This window comes from Rhizopus microsporus, assembly GCF_002708625.1.
Source record: "Rhizopus microsporus ATCC 52813 unplaced genomic scaffold scaffold_4, whole genome shotgun sequence".
In the NCBI taxonomy this organism is placed as follows: domain Eukaryota; kingdom Fungi; phylum Mucoromycota; class Mucoromycetes; order Mucorales; family Rhizopodaceae; genus Rhizopus; species Rhizopus microsporus.
The window spans coordinates 1,455,335-1,475,890 of record NW_019671919.1 but is presented as its reverse complement, the minus strand read 5'-3'; the positions used below and the strand labels follow the sequence as shown (position 1 = coordinate 1,475,890).

At 35.5% G+C, this 20,556-nt stretch overlaps 10 protein-coding genes across 10 annotated transcripts; 4 read left to right on the top strand and 6 right to left on the bottom strand.

The window, feature by feature from the left end:
* Positions 1 to 95: 95 nt before the first annotated feature.
* On the bottom strand, positions 96 to 1,182 carry RHIMIDRAFT_235796 (RNA-binding domain-containing protein; the record flags this gene model as incomplete). Its single annotated transcript, XM_023608419.1, has 6 exons — positions 96 to 289; positions 337 to 428; positions 478 to 629; positions 681 to 1,023; positions 1,078 to 1,118; positions 1,168 to 1,182. The coding sequence occupies 6 exons, from the start codon at positions 1,180 to 1,182 to the stop codon at positions 96 to 98; spliced, it is 837 nt and encodes a 278-aa protein (XP_023468749.1).
* A 163-nt stretch (positions 1,183 to 1,345) lies between these two features.
* RHIMIDRAFT_199890 (tubulin-folding cofactor B) lies at positions 1,346 to 2,190 on the bottom strand (the record flags this gene model as incomplete). The annotated part of the gene is made up of 3 exons (XM_023606416.1): positions 1,346 to 1,731; positions 1,784 to 2,024; positions 2,098 to 2,190. The coding sequence occupies 3 exons, from the start codon at positions 2,188 to 2,190 to the stop codon at positions 1,346 to 1,348; spliced, it is 720 nt and encodes a 239-aa protein (XP_023468748.1).
* Positions 2,191 to 2,422: 232 nt separating this feature from the next.
* On the top strand, positions 2,423 to 2,893 carry RHIMIDRAFT_213465 (NADH-ubiquinone oxidoreductase 9.5 kDa subunit). Its single transcript, XM_023607248.1, has 3 exons — positions 2,423 to 2,506; positions 2,561 to 2,647; positions 2,704 to 2,893. Exons 1-3 carry the CDS (start codon positions 2,434 to 2,436, stop codon positions 2,751 to 2,753), a joined length of 210 nt encoding a protein of 69 aa, XP_023468747.1. The 5' UTR covers positions 2,423 to 2,433; the 3' UTR covers positions 2,754 to 2,893.
* A 737-nt stretch (positions 2,894 to 3,630) lies between these two features.
* RHIMIDRAFT_187283 (homeobox) lies at positions 3,631 to 3,825 on the top strand (the record flags this gene model as incomplete). The annotated part of the gene is made up of 1 exon (XM_023605882.1): positions 3,631 to 3,825. A coding segment is annotated over one exon (195 nt), but the record flags the coding sequence as incomplete, so codon positions are not given.
* A 414-nt stretch (positions 3,826 to 4,239) lies between these two features.
* On the bottom strand, positions 4,240 to 4,752 carry RHIMIDRAFT_199747 (uncharacterized protein; the record flags this gene model as incomplete). The annotated part of the gene is made up of 3 exons (XM_023606405.1): positions 4,240 to 4,287; positions 4,337 to 4,520; positions 4,568 to 4,752. 3 exons carry the CDS (start codon positions 4,750 to 4,752, stop codon positions 4,240 to 4,242), a joined length of 417 nt encoding a protein of 138 aa, XP_023468745.1.
* Positions 4,753 to 10,021: 5,269 nt separating this feature from the next.
* On the top strand, positions 10,022 to 10,430 carry RHIMIDRAFT_276993 (uncharacterized protein). Its single transcript, XM_023612665.1, has one exon. It carries the CDS (start codon positions 10,157 to 10,159, stop codon positions 10,421 to 10,423), a length of 267 nt encoding a protein of 88 aa, XP_023468744.1. The 5' UTR covers positions 10,022 to 10,156; the 3' UTR covers positions 10,424 to 10,430.
* A 283-nt stretch (positions 10,431 to 10,713) lies between these two features.
* RHIMIDRAFT_109200 (Bromodomain-containing protein) lies at positions 10,714 to 12,975 on the top strand. Its single transcript, XM_023605215.1, has 7 exons — positions 10,714 to 10,775; positions 10,833 to 10,935; positions 10,992 to 11,348; positions 11,398 to 12,016; positions 12,066 to 12,406; positions 12,463 to 12,628; positions 12,682 to 12,975. The coding sequence occupies exons 1-7, from the start codon at positions 10,741 to 10,743 to the stop codon at positions 12,756 to 12,758; spliced, it is 1,698 nt and encodes a 565-aa protein (XP_023468743.1). The 5' UTR covers positions 10,714 to 10,740; the 3' UTR covers positions 12,759 to 12,975.
* A 33-nt stretch (positions 12,976 to 13,008) lies between these two features.
* RHIMIDRAFT_199640 (uncharacterized protein) lies at positions 13,009 to 14,059 on the bottom strand (the record flags this gene model as incomplete). The annotated part of the gene is made up of 6 exons (XM_023606395.1): positions 13,009 to 13,283; positions 13,420 to 13,591; positions 13,654 to 13,663; positions 13,724 to 13,820; positions 13,888 to 13,923; positions 13,975 to 14,059. 6 exons carry the CDS (start codon positions 14,057 to 14,059, stop codon positions 13,009 to 13,011), a joined length of 675 nt encoding a protein of 224 aa, XP_023468742.1.
* Positions 14,060 to 15,917: 1,858 nt separating this feature from the next.
* On the bottom strand, positions 15,918 to 17,384 carry RHIMIDRAFT_109176 (putative histone acetyltransferase). Its single transcript, XM_023605214.1, has 4 exons — positions 16,837 to 17,384; positions 16,388 to 16,785; positions 16,174 to 16,322; positions 15,918 to 16,119 (listed from the first exon to the last, which is right to left on the bottom strand). The coding sequence occupies exons 1-4, from the start codon at positions 17,119 to 17,121 to the stop codon at positions 15,932 to 15,934; spliced, it is 1,020 nt and encodes a 339-aa protein (XP_023468741.1). The 5' UTR covers positions 17,122 to 17,384; the 3' UTR covers positions 15,918 to 15,931.
* Positions 17,385 to 18,299: 915 nt separating this feature from the next.
* Positions 18,300 to 20,053, bottom strand: RHIMIDRAFT_109144 (PP2C-domain-containing protein). The gene is made up of 7 exons (XM_023605213.1): positions 19,716 to 20,053; positions 19,583 to 19,663; positions 19,407 to 19,532; positions 19,269 to 19,345; positions 19,074 to 19,215; positions 18,943 to 19,026; positions 18,300 to 18,884 (listed from the first exon to the last, which is right to left on the bottom strand). Exons 1-7 carry the CDS (start codon positions 19,816 to 19,818, stop codon positions 18,415 to 18,417), a joined length of 1,083 nt encoding a protein of 360 aa, XP_023468740.1. The 5' UTR covers positions 19,819 to 20,053; the 3' UTR covers positions 18,300 to 18,414.
* Positions 20,054 to 20,556: the final 503 nt, after the last annotated feature.

Genomic DNA, 20,556 nt, shown 5'->3' with positions numbered 1-20,556 from the left:
CACCATAACATTAAACGTGTTTCATACGATGAATGCATAAAAGAACTCAATTTTTTTATTTTTTTACTGTACAGATGAGCACATAAAATGCAAGTTTAAAGATCGTCGTATGTTGTAAGAGCTCTCTGAGGTATGGGCTCTAAAGGTTGAGCGTCATCTATAGGTTTAGATACCGGTCGACTTCTATCGTCAGTGTACATCGCCTCCTTTGCCATCAAGCCATCCTCGTCTTGCCAAGGGACATTACCAAACCCTAGTTTATTTCTTTCAGGTATCTTTGCTCGGTTGACTAGATAATATGAGTTATATACTATGTCAAGAAGAAGTGTTTCATACCTTTTATTTGCTTGGCACCAAATAACACGCCATGCATATTTTTGATGGCTGCAAGTGCTGCTTCTTTCTTCTCAAAGGTAACAAATGCATAACTTTATGGTGGTGCTTTAGTAATGGTTGTTTATCAAATAAAATACTTACTTCTTTCCTTCAGCCATGCGTACATCCTCAAGCGTGCCAAAGCGGGAGAATGCGTCTCTCAATTGATCTGCTGTGATGTTTTCAAGTTCTCCTACATATATCTTGTTGGAATAGAATTCTGTATCAAGGTATTGTGCTGCTTCAGAGTAAGGCTTAAGAAAAATGGTTAGTCTAAGAACTATCAATAAGATATGGCAAATTACATCTCTGTTGCTTGAGTGATAATGACGGGGATGGCCGTGATAATGGGATGATGATCTGTAGTTAGGTCGACTGTGTCTAATGTGTCTACGATCATAATCACTATCAGAATCATCCGAATATCGTCTATGATAAGATCGTCTAGGAGAAAGAGAAGAGGAGGAGGATCGTCGTCGACGGCGCTTGGAGTGGTATCTATCGTCTCTTCTGTGCATGTCGCGATCACTATCGGATCTATCGTCATATTCTTTCTCTTCTGCACGTTCGCTCTTAAATTTCTCTCTACGACGTTTTACTCTACCAAATTCATCCAATTCTTCTTCATCGCTTTCTGAATTCAACGATCTAAAATGAAAGCAATGTTAATGAATACTAAACAGGACAAAACAAAAAAAGTACCTTCTTCGATCCTCTGCTGCATAGTTTTTTCTTTTATCAAACTAAGTAATGATAAGTCAAACGTAATTATAGGCCTTTGTTTCTACTTACTGTTTCCTCTGACATTATGCAAAATGGAACAGCTAAGAATTTTTTTTTTTGCAAAAGAAAAAAAAGAAAGGGTGAACAACATTTTTTCCTGATTGGATAATTTGTGACAGCTTGAATAAAGAAAGCCAATAGCAATTTTGGGGATGATACAAAAGAAGAGTGTAGTTTTATTATTCGTTTACATTTCTTCAAGGTCATCATCGCTATCCATCAAGTCTTCTTCAGGAAAGTCACCTACATTCACTTTAATAGGACGAACAAATCCTCCATATTTGTTGGGACAAGTAAAGTAACGAACACCTTGGACACTCCCATCATTTTTACCAAGAGGTTCATCATATTGAACACCCACCCATAAGCCAGGTTGAAACTGTGTTTCACCTACGAAACGAACAGTGCCTCGTCGTCTTACAGATTCGTCGTCTCCAATCACCTCACATCTGTCTCCAACCTTGATATGTTCTGCTGCTTCCTTGTAAGCTAATTCAATAGCTCGCTCTTTGGCGGCTGCCTCTTCTGAAAAACGACCCAACTTGTTACGTTCCTTGAAAGCTCTGACGGTATCTAAAACAGAGATGATCAGATTCTTGCCTTTTTCTACATAAACTTTTCATACCTGATCTTTTGGTATACTCTTCTTCTGTCAGTTCAAACTTTTCAACGAGTGATACGTCTGTATACTGGTTCTTGATACGATGAGGATTGGTGTCTTTAACATACAGTCTCATATAATCTTCAACAGGGTATGCTCCTAGCATTTTATCTTCTTCATCCAGTACACCCAACAGGCTATTTCCTTGATATAACTCAATTACTTGTGTTGAATAAGGAATACCTGTGATAGGCTCAAGCTTATACTATATACATAAAAAAAAGAGGAGCTCATCAGAAAAAACTACAACTGAAAATAAAAACACCTCTGTGTCAAACCTTGAGTTGGGAAATGGTGAGTCCTTTATCAAATCGTCTTTCAGTACTGACTTTCTCTTCAGAAGTATCGACAAATAAAGTAACAATGGACATTAGGAAATAGAAAAAGGAAGAAACAGCATGTCAAAAAGAAAGAGAGAGAATGACAGAAAACGTAAAAAAGTCCGCTTCTCAAAATAGTGATTATGTGCGTGTGTGTACCTGAAGGGTTGTACAAAGGGCTACACTGCACGAAAGAATTAGAAGCAGTCACAAGTAGACGTCATCACGACAGTTCTACGTTTAGACAGAAGGACCCACAATTTTTTTATTACTACTATTATTTCTTGTATTAAAATGTTCAGAGCCTTGAACCGTTTTGCTATTGAAAGGCCAGTCATCTTTTGGTCATGCGTTCTTGGTGGCATTGGTAATTGTAAACTAGAATTGAAATGAGCAACTTTTTTAATCTCGTATTCTTCAGGCCCTGTCATGGTATTGACCGTACCCAAGATCAGACGTGAATACTTTGGTTTCAAGGGCTATGAACCACTTCCTATTACATATCCTCGTATGTTTTATAGTTTTAATGCTTAGATATATACTTATACTGATTCTTTATGATAGTCCCCAATCGTTCTCGTAACCCTCCTTCCGGATATGAAGACAGTGCATAATTGGATAGTTGATATAAACATACGCACACCACACACAACACAACACACATTTATACAAGAATATATACAATCAAATGTACACATATACAGCGAAATAAAATAAAAAATATCAAACGAAGTATTGTTTATTGATACATGGTAGCTTGGCTTTTTTTTTTTTTCTTTAAAGCAAATAATGCACAATCTCTTTTTTATTTTATAATAGCACAAAAGAAGAAGAGACTCTTTGTTATCATAATAGAACATATACTTTTGATCCATAATCTTTTAGTCATGCACTGATCCCAAGCAAGATATTATTTACATATCCATGAGGATGCTACTCCAAGGATACTAATGATCAAAGATAAACATTAATGAAGCACTTTTATATAAACAAATAGTGACTGCAAAGCGTTACTTTTAAAGTATATATTGTATTGGTTATAATAGGTTTTCCATTGAGTAATAGTTAGAATAGCAAAAAGTGATCATCTTTGTGATTAATCAACCCTTTCTTTGGTACAACAATTTGTCCATTAAAGTGATTATTTAAGCGGTATTTTTTCAATACAAACTTTTAATGTGTTGAAACTTTAATTTAATACAATTAAATGAGCTTCCCTTCTTTCTCTCTCCCTCTCTTTTTCTTTTATTTCCTCTTTCTTTTTTTTCCCTTCCCTCTTGTCTTGACTTTATGATTTCTGGAAATCAAAATATACCACAAGAATCATCATCATACAAACCATTGCCTTTAAATATATCCTATCTATTATGCAATTCAGAAGAACCCAAGGATCATCGACACTGTGGACGATTTCGCTGGATATATGAACATAATGAAACTTTTCGATTAGATCATCCAGATTCAGCTTATTCGTCATTTTATTCTAATAACAAACAAGTTAAACGAAGAAGGAGAAACGCCTCAAAGGATCAACTAAACATACTCGAGAACGTGTTTCAAAAGACTCAGTTCCCGTCTGCTCGTCTAAGAGAAGAATTGGCAAATAAGCTTAATATGAGTCCGCGTGCGGTTCAGATTTGGTTTCAGAACAAACGACAAGCTTTTCGAAAAGGGAAATATTGTCCCGTAAACATGAGTGCTGATAGTAATAATAATAATAATAATAATAAAGAAAGTACCTGTAAATAATACTTTAAATAGCTTCAAGCGACTTTTATTGTAATTATTACTGTTTTATATACATTAAAAGATAGGGAAAAAAAAAAGAAAAGGCAAGAGAAAAAGTTACTACATACATACTTTGTTAATAAATAAAAAAAGCGGAAATAAAGGTATGAAGAGGAGGAAGGGAACATGGATAGGCGTTTACATGTGTATATATATGTGTGTATGTGTGTGTATATGTATCTAGAATAACCTTTCTCCCTTTTTTTGTTTGTTTTTGTTGTAAGAAAAAAAAAAAAAAAAGAACTCTAAGTATATATATGTGCGTGTGTGTGGTGCATATATGAAAAAGTGATGTATATAATGTTGCTCTTTTTACCGTTTCTTTGGTGCAGTAGGTTTAGGTTTATGATAGACATGACACTTTTAAAATGATTAATAACACTATTTTCATACTAATTTCTTTATCTACCTTATGTGCGTGTCTATACCAAAGTACGCTATTCTTTCTCTTTACGTTACTCACAGCAACCCATTGATGACATTGATGACAAAGGCCTTCAACTAAATCTTGATCCATCCAACGTGTCTCAAGAGGTTGAACAAACTCTTTACCTGACACAGATGAGATACCATGAAAGAACTGTTTATGATACCTAAAGAAACATAAGAAGCTATTTCTTTCATGCATGTATGATTTTACCAGTAAGCACTGTTTTTAAGTTGCAGCCATTTACCAGGTTTACATGTATCACATAAACCTTCTTTTGATTGTCCATTGTATCTCACCCATTGAGGCGTATATTGATCACCAATAAATCTCAATTTCTGCTTCCGAGGTCTGGCCTCTGGATCTGTTCGAGCTGCTTCCACATCCCTTGCAGACATATCAGGAAATTCATCATCGTTTGCTTCAATCTCTTCTTCATCATCCACATAATAATTGGACTTTTGCTTCTTTCTCTTTTTTGGTATTAATACAGGCATGTGTTGTCCATAGGCTTGTTGCTGTTGTTGCTGCTGCTGCTGTTGTTGTTGTTGTTGTTGCTGTTGCTGTTGTTGCTGTTGTTGCTGTTGTTGTTGCTGATGATGTTGCTGCATAGGATCTATTGGGCCATGAGGGGGTAATGGCAATTTGCCGTTAGTTACAGGATAATAGTAACGTTGCTGCATTTGGTGCTGGGGTGGGAAAGTATAACTGTAATATGCTTGGGGCTCCTCACGTTTTTGTGCCATATCAGATTGACGTGCAAGGGGATGCAGCATAGGCACTTGATCCTGCTGATGAGGGTGTAAAGGAGGTGGTGGATAACGATAGCCATGTGGCACTAGGGGTTGAGCTGGGTGATACAGTCTCTGTTGTAGATGTGGATGTTGATGCTGAGAAAAGTCATAGGGATAATGATTACTCACTTCCTCATGGCTCCAAGTGATCTTGGTAGGCATCGTATGTTCTATATTTGGGTCTTGTTTCATTTTTGGGTCAGTTGAACTAGCAGTATTCGCAGACTTTAGTAACAGGTCTGGTCTTTCCAAAAAGGATTCAGGCATAGTTTGCCAGCTCATGTTGACATCGTAAGAGTATCGACGGCTCTTAGTCTGAGATACATCCCCCCAAGAATTCTTGTTTTGGGTGGGAATGGACATGTCATCTTGCCACTGCTGATGTCCGCCTACAAATAAAAATTTTCATGTTAGTTACTGGGTGTATTAAAAATTTTTTTATGCGCATAATTTCTGCATACAGACAGAGATGCACTTGAAAATAAGCTTATAATACTAACCTTTATGCTCATTTTCACTTGATTTAGGAAATGCCATTAGCTTATTAAAATTGGCTAATAACATGGCTGCTTCAATAGAGTTTCTTTGCTGTGATAGATGCAGGCTCAGTTGAGTTTCATGCTTTGCACCAAATGGCAAACCGAGGATAGCAGGACTACTTTTACGTTTATCATATCTATTAAATAGTAAAGCAGGATTCAATCTAGTGGGCCTTATTGAAGAAGAAGAAGAAGAAGGGAGTTGAGTGTTTTCATTATTATCTTCAAATGTTTCTTCTTCTTCGTCTTCTTCGTCTTCTATTTCGTCAATATCTTCTTGAGAGTTACTTATATCTTCTTCCTCCACTAAAGTGGGTAATATAGTAGGGACAGTACTTTTAGAGCTTGGCTGTAAAGAGGACTGGTTTTCTGCATAATGATGAACAGAATGGTCCTCTGATGGTGGAATGTAGTTTTGAATATCCATATTATAAACAGTAAAGAAAAGTGACTCGCACAATCAATCTTTCAAGGGAAAAATGGGAGAAAGGGGAAGGGGGTTTGATAGTTGTAGTAATAGTAAAGGTGAATCCTTTAAAAATATAGAAAAAAGGTTTTCAGAAACAAATAAAAGAGAAAAAAAATTCAAGCAAAGGACAACCAATCAGATAATAGGCTATTTAGCCTCACTCGCATTCGTGACTTTGTCCTCTTTATCTTTTATTCGATTTAACATACATTTTATTATTGTAGAATAATGAAAATAACGTAATCTGTTACTATTGAGTCTAAAGTCAATTTGTAGCTTGATTAATTTACATTTATCTATTGCTTATGTACTCGATCAACAAGAGATACATCTTGCATTAGATGGCTTATTATTTCAAACTCCGTTTTTAATTTAATTGGATAAATTTCATACACCCAAATTATTGCTTGTGTGCTTTTTTTTTTAAAAAAATATGCTTATTCAATCTTTCGCTGATCTATTTCCTAAAGTAGAATGATTCTTAATGCAACCATGATATTTTTGAAGGGAAGCCTATCTCATTATTTCTTGACATTATTTTGATTTAAATTGTATCAAACACTTTATCTTTCTCTACTTTAGCGTATTATTATAATAAAACATATGTTTTACCTTTTTTATTGTTGGCTAGCATTAAATGAAAATACGTGACAGCATTGTAGTAACTATGGTGACAATATTTTCTATAAAAATAAGATAATCCTTTTTTGTTTCTATTAAACAAACTATAATAAAGTTATCTTGTATGACTATTATAAAGCCATAAAAGCAAGCTTTTAATTTGAGCCTTGCTGAGTGGTAGTTTAAAGCAAACGCAATTTACCTGTAGAAAATGTTCTTTCAGCTGTTGAAGAATAATCAAATTAGTATGTATTAGACACACAAGCTCCCTAGTGTTATTATCTAAAGTATTGTAAAAGCCTGCATATTAGAAAAGGTTCAGTAAAACATGGCATCCACGCATGCTACTTTCAAGATATCTGGTATAGTTGCAATAAGTGACCTGCTGTTTATGAACTTTTTGCTTCAGGTTTTAATCTTTGATTTGAATAACATAGATATAGTATCTGTAACAAATGTAATAATGAAAAATACTGGTGCCTTAATTATTGGCTAAAAATAAAGGATATCAGAAAACAGCATTTTATTGAGCATAATTTCTGCAGCAAATAATATTAAGGCTTTGGGGTGGGCACTTGCTGAGTATATGCATGTCTGCCGAGATTAATACAAGAAATGAACTATTTGCTAATCATGTAATGTTTTGCTATAAAAAATAAATGATAAATCAGTATTTAACCACTTAAAGTAGAGCTTAATAGTTAGAAACACTTGGTATTCACGACAATTTTCATAAAAAACTCTACTTGGTGTTTATTAAGTTGGTAAGCAAATGTCAACAAAAATGTCATAATAAGATATGGAGCGCTTTGCTCCTGTTAATTGTCGTGGCTTACTCTAGATTTAAATGACTCGAAATAAGCGTATCGAAGCACTGATTATAGAGATGGGCTGAACATTTAATCGTAACTGGATACACCAGCTGCTTTTAGTATTTAATAAATTGTGTCTTATTCAGAAAATCATTTAAGAACGCGTTGTAATAAATAGCTCCTCTCTCTTTTCCCTGAGGTACTACCTTTGTATTAGTTTTTCTAAAAACAAAAACAAATAAAGGTATTCAGCTTTCCTCGGATTGCAGGTTTACACGGTCAATACCTCACATGTTTAGAATATTTCATTTGTTTTTCTTAAAAAAAATCCGAATACCCGCAAAACAAATATACACAAAAAAAAGACACGAAAAAAGACACTCTACTATAAACATTGACATCTTTATTTCAAAAGAAAAGCAGAAAGAATCTTGTGATAAAAGTCCTGTAAAAGAAAAGAAAAATAAAGAAGAGAAAAAAAAAACAAAGAGTTAGGTAAAACGTTCTTTTCTAGTAAAAAAAAAAAAAAAAAAATGTTTGTTTGTCAAGAAGGGCTCATAGATCTTGGTGATATTTATTGACTTCATGCTTTTACTTCAGAAGTAGCAAATATGTCTATAATCCTCGCCCGTCTTTGCCAACCAAACACTCGATTGTCGTCATCGTCAGTACTTTACCTTTTTACTGATTCTTTTTTTACGAGTTTACAAAGGTAACAAAGAAAAAAAGAAGGCGAAGGGAAACTTTTGCTCTTTATAAGATGAAAAAAATTCGTTCCCCTATCTCTCCCCCCATAAAAAGCGGAGACAAGCAGTCATCCGCGCGTGACAGCGTTTCTTTTTCCAGTCTTTTCCGTGTCTTTATCAGAGTGAGCTTGAAGGTGTAGAAGCAAAGGAGAATAGACATTTATTCAAGAAAGTACTCACATTTATATACACAATATATATGCACAAGTGTAGCAAAGTCAACAAAGCAGACGCGATTGCTCGGTAAAGTATTCTGACTCAGCGGTGGCTTTGTTGTTTTTTTCTTTTTTGTAACTTTTGGTGCCTTTTTGTGAGAGGATTTGTTTGCAGTTGTGTTTTCAATGTCTTTTTGGTTTTTTCTGTGGTTATTTATGATATGCACTTGTTTTTATTGAGCTAGTGTCTTTGTTTTTTGTGTGTGTTATCCTTGGCTTTTATGCTGTTTCTTTTCTACGCTTTTTTTCTTTCCTTTGCATTTTATCGTTGTTTTCTTCTATTGTTTGTTAATGAATGCCGTTTGTCCATTAGAATCATTGTCTGTCTTTTTTTATTTTATGTTACACGCTCTGTGTTTTTACAGCTTCTTTTGCCGGCCTTTCTGTCTTTGAGATGTTTTGGGCTTTTTCAAAAAGAAAAAAACAACAAAGCCACCGCTGAGTCAGAATACTTTACCGAGCAATCGCGTCTGCTTTGTTGACTTTGCTACACTTGTGCATATATATTGTGTATATAAATGTGAGTACTTTCTTGAATAAATGTCTATTCTCCTTTGCTTCTACACCTTCAAGCTCACTCTGATAAAGACACGGAAAAGACTGGAAAAAGAAACGCTGTCACGCGCGGATGACTGCTTGTCTCCGCTTTTTATGGGGGGAGAGATAGGGGAACGAATTTTTTTCATCTTATAAAGAGCAAAAGTTTCCCTTCGCCTTCTTTTTTTCTTTGTTACCTTTGTAAACTCGTAAAAAAAGAATCAGTAAAAAGGTAAAGTACTGACGATGACGACAATCGAGTGTTTGGTTGGCAAAGACGGGCGAGGATTATAGACATATTTGCTACTTCTGAAGTAAAAGCATGAAGTCAATAAATATCACCAAGATCTATGAGCCCTTCTTGACAAACAAACATTTTTTTTTTTTTTTTTTTACTAGAAAAGAACGTTTTACCTAACTCTTTGTTTTTTTTTTCTCTTCTTTATTTTTCTTTTCTTTTACAGGACTTTTATCACAAGATTCTTTCTGCTTTTCTTTTGAAATAAAGATGTCAATGTTTATAGTAGAGTGTCTTTTTTCGTGTCTTTTTTTCGTGTGTACAGTGATTCCAATAAGCAATGTCGCAGCCAATAAAAATCACTTTTTTGGCCAACGCTACATACACCAGAAAATAGGCTAATACTACGGGCGCTTCCTTGAGACGCTACATGTAGAGCCACTATACAACCTTACACTACCAAAGTCTCTATCTAACTTAAGGCAGTCCAGTCCACCCTCTATGATATAAAATACGAATATATCATAATTACACGTAAATGATCTTCGTTGACCAAACTGGCAACATAGAATTAGAAGAAACAAACCAAGATGACAACTTTATAAACCCATGTTTAGTTTGACACTGCAGGTTGAAAAGCTTTGTTGGATGGTATCATAGGTATTGGATAGAAATAGCGCCCATAGTATTAGTCTAACTTCTGGTGCATTTTCTGGTGCATATAGTGCTTCCCTTGTCAAAATCATTCAATGCGTGCTCACGGATTTTTACAGCAACATTCATCATCAACCAAAGTTCGAACGCACATTCTGGATAAGTCGAGTTATTTCCATGTTTCAAGCGCTTGGTGATCATAGTCAACTCTTAGGCTTTCGATGGTATGAAATTCTAACTGAAGAGCACATGGAGTTTACTCTTGATCCTTGTATGTGGAAACATAACGCTGCGAATAAATACCATGATGGTATGGACTATGACGATAACAATCGCAATCGACTGGTAATGGAAGGACCGAGCAGGTATAATGACAAGGAAACTATTGAACACTCCAAAGACGATACAATCAAGATCACACATACTTCCATTGAACCTACTTGATACAGTTATAGGACGATATATTTTTGCATCACTTGCAAAGCTTTGTCGCATAAAACTTCTCTCCTTGCAATGCATTTGTACGACATTGCTTGTTGGAATCACTGTTTGTTTTGCGTGTGTAAAAATTCGATTATGTGTCATTCAATCAGGATCTTTGATTCGCTGTAAATCTGTGACTTTTTAAAATGTAAATCACCCAATGAAATTAAAGCTTGAATGAAGTTCCGCCTTTAATAACACACCCTGTTTTCTCTTTTCCTCTTTTTTTTTTTCTTCACATCTTATTTCTTTCTTTTTTTTTTTTTCCTTTTTAGCAAATGGAAATTGATGCCGAGCAATCTTTTAAGCAACCGTAAGCATTTGCTTAAAGTAAATAAAGTTGCATGTATTAATGTCTTTTTGTCTGTAGGCTTGAAGATTTCGAAGAGATTGATACGTCATTAAAAAAGCCTAAATTGGAATTGAAAGAGAATGTGTCTCTACTTGACCGTGGCAATGCGATTAAAAAGCAGGTAGGTAGTAAAACAATAAAGACGATAAGGCTCAAACTCACACTTTCTTTTGATAGCCACAGACACCTTCTACCACTAATATGACACGCGATCAAATAAAATATTGTGGAGCAATTATGAGGAATTTAAAGAAGCACAGAGATGCTGCCCCTTTTTTACAACCAGTTGATTACCTGAAATTAAATATACCTGATTACCCAAAGATTATCAAACATCCTATGGATCTTTCCACAATTGATAAAAAATTGAATTCAGGACAGTATGAAAATGTTGAGCAGTGGATTTATGATGTCAGACTTGTCTTCAATAATTGTTTTAAATTTAATGGACCTGAGGCTACCATATCTATGCTTTGTCAAAACGTTGAATCAGCTTTTGAAAAGAGTTTGAGGCAAATGCCTCCTAATAAGAATGTAAGTTTCTCTATTATTTATTTATTCTTTATTCAACCATAGCTTGTAGAGTAACGCGATATCAAGATCTGCTTCTCCTTATGTTGAATATGATGAAGATGACTTTGACGATGAAGGATCAGCCAAAAAAAAGAGAAAGAAGAATCCCAAATTGAATCGCCGTTTGTCCGATGATGGAAGACAGAAGCGAAAGGTCCATCCTCCTCCATCCAAAGATTATCCCGAATCAATCACCAAAAGACGTAATCCAAGAAAGAATGACATACAAATGAAATTCTGTGCTCAAACGTTAAAGGAATTGAAAAAGAGCAAGTATAGAGATATCAATTACCCATTCTTACAGCCTGTGGACGTCGTTGCCCTCAATATTCCTGATTATGTAGAAATTATTAAGCACCCTATGGACTTATCGACTATTGAAAAGAAATTGAATGATGGAGAATATGATGAACCCGAGGATTTTGAAAAGGATATTAAACTTATGTTTAACAACTGCTACACCTACAACCCTCCTTCCTTACCTGTACACAAAATGGGACGTCAGTTAGAAAAGGCTTTTGATGAGAAATGGGCTCAGAGACCACCAAAAACAGAGCCTGCACCGTTGATTGATGATGCTCCCGAAGAAGAGTTTGATGAAGTGGTTGAAGATGATGATTCAGAGGATGGTAAGTCTATATTAGGAGTCTGTGAATAGTATGTACTGAGAACGTATAGAACGGGATCAAAAGATTGCAGAATTGGAACGTCATATTGCTACCATCTCTCAACAAATTGCTTCTATCAAATCACAAAAGAGAAAGAGAGCAGCAGAAAAAGCTCGTAGGGTTAGCGGTTCAAATAAGGCAATAAAAGAAAAGAAACCAGTCAAGGAAAAGAGAAGACGACCTAGCACAGCCAACAGAAAGAAGGAATCAAAACATAAAACTGTAGATGAACTACCTGAGTTCACATTTGATCAAAAGAAGGATCTCAGTGAGCGTATTAACAACTTGACAGGTGATAAACTGAACACAGTGGTCGGCATTATTCAAAGCTCTATGCCAAACTTGGATGGGGTAAGTTCAGTTACGGATGACAACATATGACGCTAATCTTGTCTATACATGTATAGCAAGGACAAGAAGAGATCGTTTTGGATATTGACTCACTTGACAGAAGTACTCTGCACAGGTTGCATGAGTTTGTGACAGGAGAGAGTTTACTGAAGCATCATCATAAAAAGTCATCCTCACCGCTAACTAAAAAACAAAGAACTCATTATTCTGGACAAGGAGACCGTAAGTACTGATATCTCCAAGGAGGCTACCTTTCTTTACTCACCTCTCAATAGATTCCTCAAGTGAAAGCGGGGAATCAGAAAGCGAGTCTGGCTCTGACTCTGATGATTCTGGCAGTAGTTCAGACTGATTAGATGTGTAGATACCAAATAACAAACCAATAAACCTTTTTTTTAAAAAAAAAATAAAATAAAATAAAAGATCATTTCTTTCTTTAGAAAAGCTTAAAAAGAAAGAAGAGAGGGGTAAAGAAAAGAATGGGTTTAAAAGGTTTCGTCATCATCATATTCTACAGAAGCGGCCTTGTTATTTGCTTCCTCTTCTTCAGGTGGAACTTCGAATCCCTCCTAAAGAATATGTTATTGATCCCCTTCTTCTTTTTATATAGAATGTCTTACCTCTGTACTGTACAAAATGTTTTGGATATTTTGTAAAATGGGAATAGCCTCGTGTTCAGTTTTACCGGTATCTGCTAATGTCAATTCGATACTCTCCAAGTTTTCTTGAACCTCAATTTCGATTTCACGCAATTTTCCGAAGTAGAAATCACGTTCCTTTTCGAGACCGTCTACAGTCAACTTGAGTTCTGCGATTTGTTTATTGAGGTCGATGATAGTCTGGGCTGAATGGCTGTCTAATACGCTTGCACGTCCACCTCGACTTGCACTGCGCGAAGCTATAGAAAGAAAAAATGTAAGACAAAGTATATGCTTATCTTGTGTCTTCTTTACCAGGAGTCTTTGTTGCCTTCTTGCTTGCAGCACTGACACGGCCACTTGATGTCGTGCTACCCGCTGAGGACAACTTGGGAGCTGTTGCCACACTAGGAGCGCCCTTTTCGCGACGAGCCAAAGCGTCATATTCTCCTCCAGGGTAGTTTTGATCCCAAAACCGTTTGACCCATTGCATAAATTCTAAATTATCTTGAAGCTTACATTTAACTAAACGATCAACGGGTATAATCTAGTAGATGATTAAGCCTCTTCTGTTCAATTAGAAAAAATAAGCAGGGGAGGGGACATTACCTTGTCTATCCTATTATATATAAAAAAGGATTAACATTGCACTTGGTTTTATATTTTACCCTTTTCTTACTTGTGTTTCTTAAAGACACTTTGTAAAATTTTAAAGTTGTTTACAAATTCGTATTCAAGCTTTGCTTCAAACTTTACTTTGTGAACAGGAACATCACCTGAATGAAGAAGAAAAAAAAGGGTCAATAGGATATGAGAATACAGGATGAGGTGTCTTTTTCATACCAAAGATTGAGTCAAAGATTTGACAGTAAGCAGCGCCTTTAAAGAAAGTTTATCAATACTTGATGTACACTTTAATGATTACTTTACCTGTTCCTGCTTGCTCAACTTTGGTGTATCGTGTTTGTAAAAGTTCATTAAGCCAAGCTAATAATTCAATACGAGATTCAGCCATTTTGGTTTAATTAGAAGAAAGAAGAAAAAAAAGACACGTGTTTTATTTAAGCTGAGTCTTTTCAAAAAAAAAAAATCTTGAAGGAGGGTTACTGTTTGACCCTGAGGGAAAGCAAGAAGGGAGGAAAAGCTTTAGGGCTGACTTTTAATTAGAAAAATGCTTGCAAGATAAAGCAAGACAAATTATTCGCACACATTACAAGATCAATAACAACCAGCACTTCAGTTGATTTTCTATGTTTCCTTTATTGTTTAAAAGACAGCATTTAATAATATATAAAACGAGCTTGATATTTGAGAGATACATAAAATAAATGTGGTCAACACTGATAAATAACACGTAATTGAAAAAGTTGTTAGAGGCTGTTTGGGATAATGGAAATATGTAGTGTAGAATAGGAAAAAGACAGAGGTACTGTTGGAACTGTGTATATCCTTTTATAGGAAAAGATATAACAAAAATATGATTCTTTTATTGATATGAAAATCGTCCTCTATTTATACTTTTTCTTCAACGGGTAAACCGGGTTATCCTGGAACAATTAATAATCCTTTTTTCATAGATAATGCTAACGATCAATTCGCCTGAAGTATCTTTCTGTTTGCTCCTGACCTTATGGGATCATTAAATGTACCTGCCTTACTAGATCGGATATAAAAGTTCTCCAAACGGAGATAACAATAGCAATTAGGGTCCAACGCTAACCAATTTGGCCCTGAGCAGTGCAATTGGATCTGAATCAAATCACACCATAACCTAGCAACGTTTGTCAAGCAAATATTATTTATCCAGTGCGCAGTAACAGGTAGTATGTTCTTATTGGCTACATCAGCTATTATGTGCCAAAGAAGTGTACAATTGAATACAATAAAATCTAACCAAGGCTACGCAGTCCTGAATTGGGATTAATGCATTGAATCTCAGGTTATGCTTAACATGACTATAATTGTTCTATGTTTTGCTATAATCCTTAAGTATCCGCAACAGAGACTTCATATAAATAGTTTGATCTTGACTTCTTTTTCTTTTCTTTTGTTCTTTGGACCAAAAGTAAGACCAGCTATTCCCCAGTTAGCCTTAAGGTGTGTTATATTCTTTACTCTTGTAAGAAACTGACGTGTAGTAGTATAGATTGTAACCGAAACTAACCCAGTGTTGGCTGGGGATAGTTTGGTTCTTACCAAACTTTGGTCCCATACACTCCTTCAATCTCTTCCGCTCCTTTGGCTGCTCTCTATGCTCTCTCATGTTCTTTATGTCTGCTTCTTTTTTTCTTTATGCTTCCGGGCTGGTTATCACCAACCCAATCCAGGATACACTTCGGGTAAGACATTGATTATTTATAAGTTTACTCACTTTTCTTGTTTCTCTTTCTATTATAAATCCTCTTCTTTATAATGTAAGTATATAATATCAATGTAAATAAGCGATTTACTAATCATTTCTTTTTACATCTCATTTCTTTTACTTCTTGTAGGCTCCCTTTTATCATTATTTGTTGTCTGAAATTATCATTTTTTTTTATCAGTGTGCGAATAATTTGTAATGACCCCAGTTCTCGGCAATTGACGTTTCAAGACAAGCAAAGTGTTTCTAATTAAATACTTCTAGTTTCAGAACACTATCCAAAATGAAATATGAACATTCGACAAGAGTGAACTTAATCCGTTTGCCTTTTATATTCACAATAAATGTTGAATAAACATATCTCCTTTAGCAGTTTCTTAAAGTCAACCAATACATACAGTTAACTTTGGTACTCAGTTTATAAACGATGCTCCGTTGTGTCATGTTTAAGATTCCGTAAACCGAAAGTACGCTGGATACACTGTCAAACTTTAATCACGATATGAACAATTGCACAATTAGAAATCAGTTTTTATTTATTGAACGCAACTTTTCATAAAAGAATCGCTCTAGTTTTACTCCACACTTTGCATATTCTGTGTCTTCTGCATTATATGTCTTGCAGTTATCAAATATCTTTTGAGTATCTTTAATAAAGTCTTCCAGGGTAGGATAACTATCCGCTTTGACATTTTCTTCCAGTGTAGTCAGATCTAATTCAAAGTTAGCTCCATCAATATAGCATATATACACATATATATATCTACCCATAGGTTCTTTGATAATCTCATAATAGTCTGCAACTTCCTCTGCATCCACTGGTTCCAAGAATGGCCAAGCCTCCGTATAATTTCGCATCTCTTCTACTAAATACAACATTTCACGATAATGAGGAACATGTCTTGGCTTATTTGATCTATATATAACGCATCATATAAATATATGTTTATATTGATATATAAAAGTAAAACTATGACTTACAGCATATCCATCTCAGGTGTCCATCCAGACTCTTCTATACCAGGTACATCATATGGATCAATCGATTCTCCTTTGGGTATATTAACTCCTGGGTACACTACATGCTCTGTGGACCGTTCTTTAATCTTCTTTAGTATGGCATTCCGCTGTATGCTTAATATTTCATGGATTGCCAGATACTTCACTCGTGGCAAAATGCTACACTGCATGATTGTACCCCCTTCATAATCCTTAATATAACCAATCCATTTTCGCTTGTCAAGAGTAATCTCTGTTGTAAACCCTTGTTTACGAAAATAACCTATAGCAAAGTTGTCCGCATAGGTCAGAAAATGCTTTACGTTGGAATGATCTATCACGTAATCTTTAAGATGGTTCATAATGAATGATCCATATCCCTGTTTGTCATTAATGAACTGCCAATGGGCCACCCTTGTTTATTACTTTACCTTGACTTGCTCTGTTGATGCAATGGCACAAAAAACAATTTCAGCAAACTCCTGTGCGTCAAAGGGTCGGTAACATATGCCACCGATCACTTTATTTGGGTTGCGAATAAGAGCAAGACTACGGTGATTTCGGTCATACACAAGTCTAGCAATATACTCTTTAGGCATCTTGGGCAACTGCTTTTGAAATACATTCTTTAGGCCTGTCAAGAGGATCATACTTTCGCGCGCTCCATCGTTGAGTACGACCTGTACTCGGATGCTTCCTTCCCTTTCTTCCTTCATTGCCACTGACTCCTTTATCGATCCGGGCTAAAGAACTTGTGGGTTAGCTATCAACAACAAGAAGATGACTTTTGGGGACATATTACAAGAAATTCTTGCAATTTTGGATCTGAAGCAAAGATGCTCTGGTATACATCTTCTTGAAAGGACTTTTCATCTATGCCTGAGCTATCATTGTTATTTACAAACGCGTCATGCCCGGGAATATCCGTCGATGGTTCACTGACTTCATCTAAATTATGCAATCCGACAGTATGCTTCTCTTCCTCGGCTATTTCTTCTTCTTCTTCAGAGAGTTCCTCATCTCCGGAATGATCTACAAACTCCCCTTCATCATCCACAACAGGCGGCTGATTCACTAATTTCTTACTTCGTTTTGCAAACTGTTGTTCCTTATCATCTGGATCTCTATTTCTCTTTATTCCTACAATATCGTGTTCAACCATACATCTTTATATGAATACGTTCCTCTTTACCATGCTCATGTTGCTCCTTTTCATTATTCTTAAGTGACGCGTTATACAAGATCTGTCTACATGTTTTTAATAGGTTTGTCTATGCTTCTTTATTTGTATAATTTACTTTTTAAGAGAAAGTATATCATCATCCTCATATGCATAGTCTTTTGCTTTTCCTTTTTCCTATAAAGCAAAAAGTTGAGCTTGTCTATTGATGATATTTCATATTTACTTCCAACAGCTCAACCAGCCTTAGAGCGACCTTTGAGCGTCTTTGAAGGTCATGTCCTTGATCAGTATGGTTTAAGATATCATGCCCACACTGACAAATGTCTTTTGTGTTTATGTCGGTGTGCCATCCCTTACATGATGAACATTGATCGCACGGTATAAACCTTGCAATCAGCTTATACTTTTGTTCGTCGCTCATCTCTGCTAACTGAGGAAATAAAGGTGAAGATGTGGCCATCTTGACATAAATAACAATCCGTAAAGAAAACAAAATGGGTAATAAAATAACAAAAATAAATAAATAAATACGAATTAATAAAAAAATGAAGTTGGTTTCAAAAGAAGTGTTTCTCTTTTATGAAATATGTTATTTGTAGTACTTGTTTTTTTGCTTTTCAATATCGTTATCTTGGACCTAAACAAAAAGGACTATTGCCATAGCAGCATGTCTAGTTTATGCAAACAGATGGAAGCTACCACGCTTATTGGCCGGACTCTTCATCATGTATTTTATGAACATCGAAATGAATGATTTATTGATGATAAAAGAAGACAGGCTTTAATCAATTATTAATTGATACATGCATATATCGTACAGTTTCCCCTACTTCTTCGCTTCAGACTTTACGTTAGACTTTGATTCGGCGGTATCATGTGTGGATCCTGCAGAGGCTAGAGAAGAAGTAAGGTCCGGCGCCTTCTTTAACTCATTTTCTGTATACTGCCTCGATTCTGATTTTATACCTTTACCACCACCACTGGTCGTTTTGCTGCTTGCCCCCTTTTCTGATTCACTTATCTTCTTATACCACTCTTCCTCTGTTTGACCCTGTAAAAACGCAATAATTTCTACTGTCATATTGTCGCAGCCTACACCTGTCGTGCCTGACTGATCTGCGAGGCAATGATCCATAAGTTTTTCGCAGATTGTTTCTAAAGGAGCATGCTCTGCAATCTGTTGACGTACAAATGAGGCTACTTCTTGATTCGTCATACAATCCCAAATGCCATCGCAGGCTAGGACCATAAATTCATCCTTTTCTGTAATCTTGTGCTTTGTAATATCAGGATCGGCTGTTCATAGGGAACATAAATATAAGTTATGGTCTTTGTAATGTATTCATTTCTTTACCTGTTACCACCTGTTGCTCTGGTGGTAGATTTGTTGCAGATTTGAATTCAAAATCACCCAAAGCTCTTGATAATGCCAAGTTACCTTTAAGTTGAGTCAGTACACTGATTTCAAGTTTCATTCTTATTTACCATTCACTCTTCCAAATTCAACATGACCACCTGCTTTTTCAATACGGGCTGTCTCTTTTGGGTTACTTGGTTTATGATCATCGGATAAAGCAATAGCTCTTCCGTTTGTGCAAATGATTGCGCGAGAATCACCTGCATTGCCCTAACCAGCGTATGTCAAAAAGGATATATATAGTGTGATGAGAGAAAACTTACGATATAAAGCATATTATCTTTTGTCAATAAAGCAACGATAGCCGTACATCCTGAGGGATCGTGCTGTAATTCAGGATCTATGGTGGTCGCAAATAAGTATGACGCATATGATGAGCTATTTTGGTTATTTACCTTTACGTAAATCTGAATCTATCTTCAAGAAACCTTCCTTTAAGCTCTCTTTGATATCTCCTTTTTTAAATGCTTCAGATTCAATCACATTAGCAGGCAAATGCTGACTGCTGTACTTTGCTACTTTGTCTCCTACAGAATGTAAATGTAAATAAATACATAAATAATGCATTTCTGTGTACCTCCATGACCATCAAAGACCGCAAAAAATGCAGTTCCTGTGTTTTCGTAGTTAAGAATGGTTGTATGAGCATCCTCCATAGCTATCAAATCAAGTTTAATAAATAAATACGTCATCAATATTTATTTTCTTACTTATTCTCCAGCCTTGCATAGAAGAGGCACCATAAATCAAACGTTCGTCCTTTCCAGACGTGCTATGCTTTGTCGTAACGGGCTCTGAAAGTATTTGCCCCATGTCTCCACCTTTGAAAGTTGTAAACAATGTATTATTTTAGAGCTTTAAAGTGATTTTTTATCTGGCCTTGGTTGAACTTTTTTGTCTTCAAGCACACGCCACAAAAAATAAAAGTAAAATAAAAAAAAAGGTCGAGAAAAAGAGAAAGGGCTGTAGGGAATTTTGTTTAAATGAAAGCAGAATGATTTCACAAAGCAAGTAATTAAAATTCCGCTTAAGGACCTTTTGAGTGCCAATCAGAATCAATTGAATAAAATGACAAAAAAGGAATGCTCTTTTGTCACTGATCATCAACGGATAAAGTTACATCAAATTGTCGTATCTCTAAATGATAAAGTTAACGGAAGGGACACAAAAGATATGGTACTCTCAATCTTTAAAGACTCTACCAATTATATTTGTACACATACAGAAAGGAAAACATTGTCTTGCAAGTCTTGAAAAAGATAAACAGATATGATGTTTATTTTTACACTATTTCCAATAAATAAAGCGTGGTTCGTAGAGTTAATACCGCATCTGAAGTTCGTCTTGAGTCAATGTTGGCAGCATCATCTAAAATAACTTTGAATGATGGGAATTCCAGAATAATCTTGGAGATTTTGACTTATAAATTTACCCTTAACCATATACAACTTGCGATAACGGATTCTCTCCATATTATTGTTTTTTATTGATTTTCTTGACGGTTCTGCTGGCATAAAAGGGAGCCTTTTTAAACATCACGATGTGGATGAG

Bases quoted from the DNA above. Each gene is read 5' to 3' on its own strand.
- RHIMIDRAFT_109200 (XM_023605215.1), top strand. From the start codon at position 10,741: ATGGAAATTGATGCCGAGCAATCTTTTAAGCAACC. The intron at 10,936-10,991 runs GTAGGTAGTAAA...TTCTTTTGATAG, and splicing joins GCAATGCGATTAAAAAGCAG to CCACAGACACCTTCTACCAC. The intron at 12,407-12,462 runs GTAAGTTCAGTT...ATACATGTATAG, and splicing joins CTATGCCAAACTTGGATGGG to CAAGGACAAGAAGAGATCGT.
- RHIMIDRAFT_276993 (XM_023612665.1), top strand. From the start codon at position 10,157: ATGTTTCAAGCGCTTGGTGATCATAGTCAACTCTTAGGCTTTCGATGG.
- RHIMIDRAFT_109176 (XM_023605214.1), bottom strand. From the start codon at position 17,121: ATGAAGGAAGAAAGGGAAGGAAGCATCCGAGTACAGGTCGTACTCAAC. The intron at 16,786-16,836 runs GTAAAGTAATAA...AATGACAAACAG, and splicing joins CATCAACAGAGCAAGTCAAG to GGATATGGATCATTCATTAT. The intron at 16,323-16,387 runs GTAAGTCATAGT...CGTTATATATAG, and splicing joins ACACCTGAGATGGATATGCT to ATCAAATAAGCCAAGACATG.
- RHIMIDRAFT_213465 (XM_023607248.1), top strand. From the start codon at position 2,434: ATGTTCAGAGCCTTGAACCGTTTTGCTATTGAAAGGCCAGTCATCTTT. The intron at 2,507-2,560 runs GTAATTGTAAAC...CGTATTCTTCAG, and splicing joins ATGCGTTCTTGGTGGCATTG to GCCCTGTCATGGTATTGACC. The intron at 2,648-2,703 runs GTATGTTTTATA...TCTTTATGATAG, and splicing joins ACTTCCTATTACATATCCTC to TCCCCAATCGTTCTCGTAAC.
- RHIMIDRAFT_109144 (XM_023605213.1), bottom strand. From the start codon at position 19,818: ATGGGGCAAATACTTTCAGAGCCCGTTACGACAAAGCATAGCACGTCT. The intron at 19,346-19,406 runs GTAAAGGTAAAT...CGACCACCATAG, and splicing joins GAAGATAGATTCAGATTTAC to ATCCTGAATTACAGCACGAT. The intron at 18,885-18,942 runs GTAAAGAAATGA...CCCTATGAACAG, and splicing joins AGAGCAACAGGTGGTAACAG to CCGATCCTGATATTACAAAG.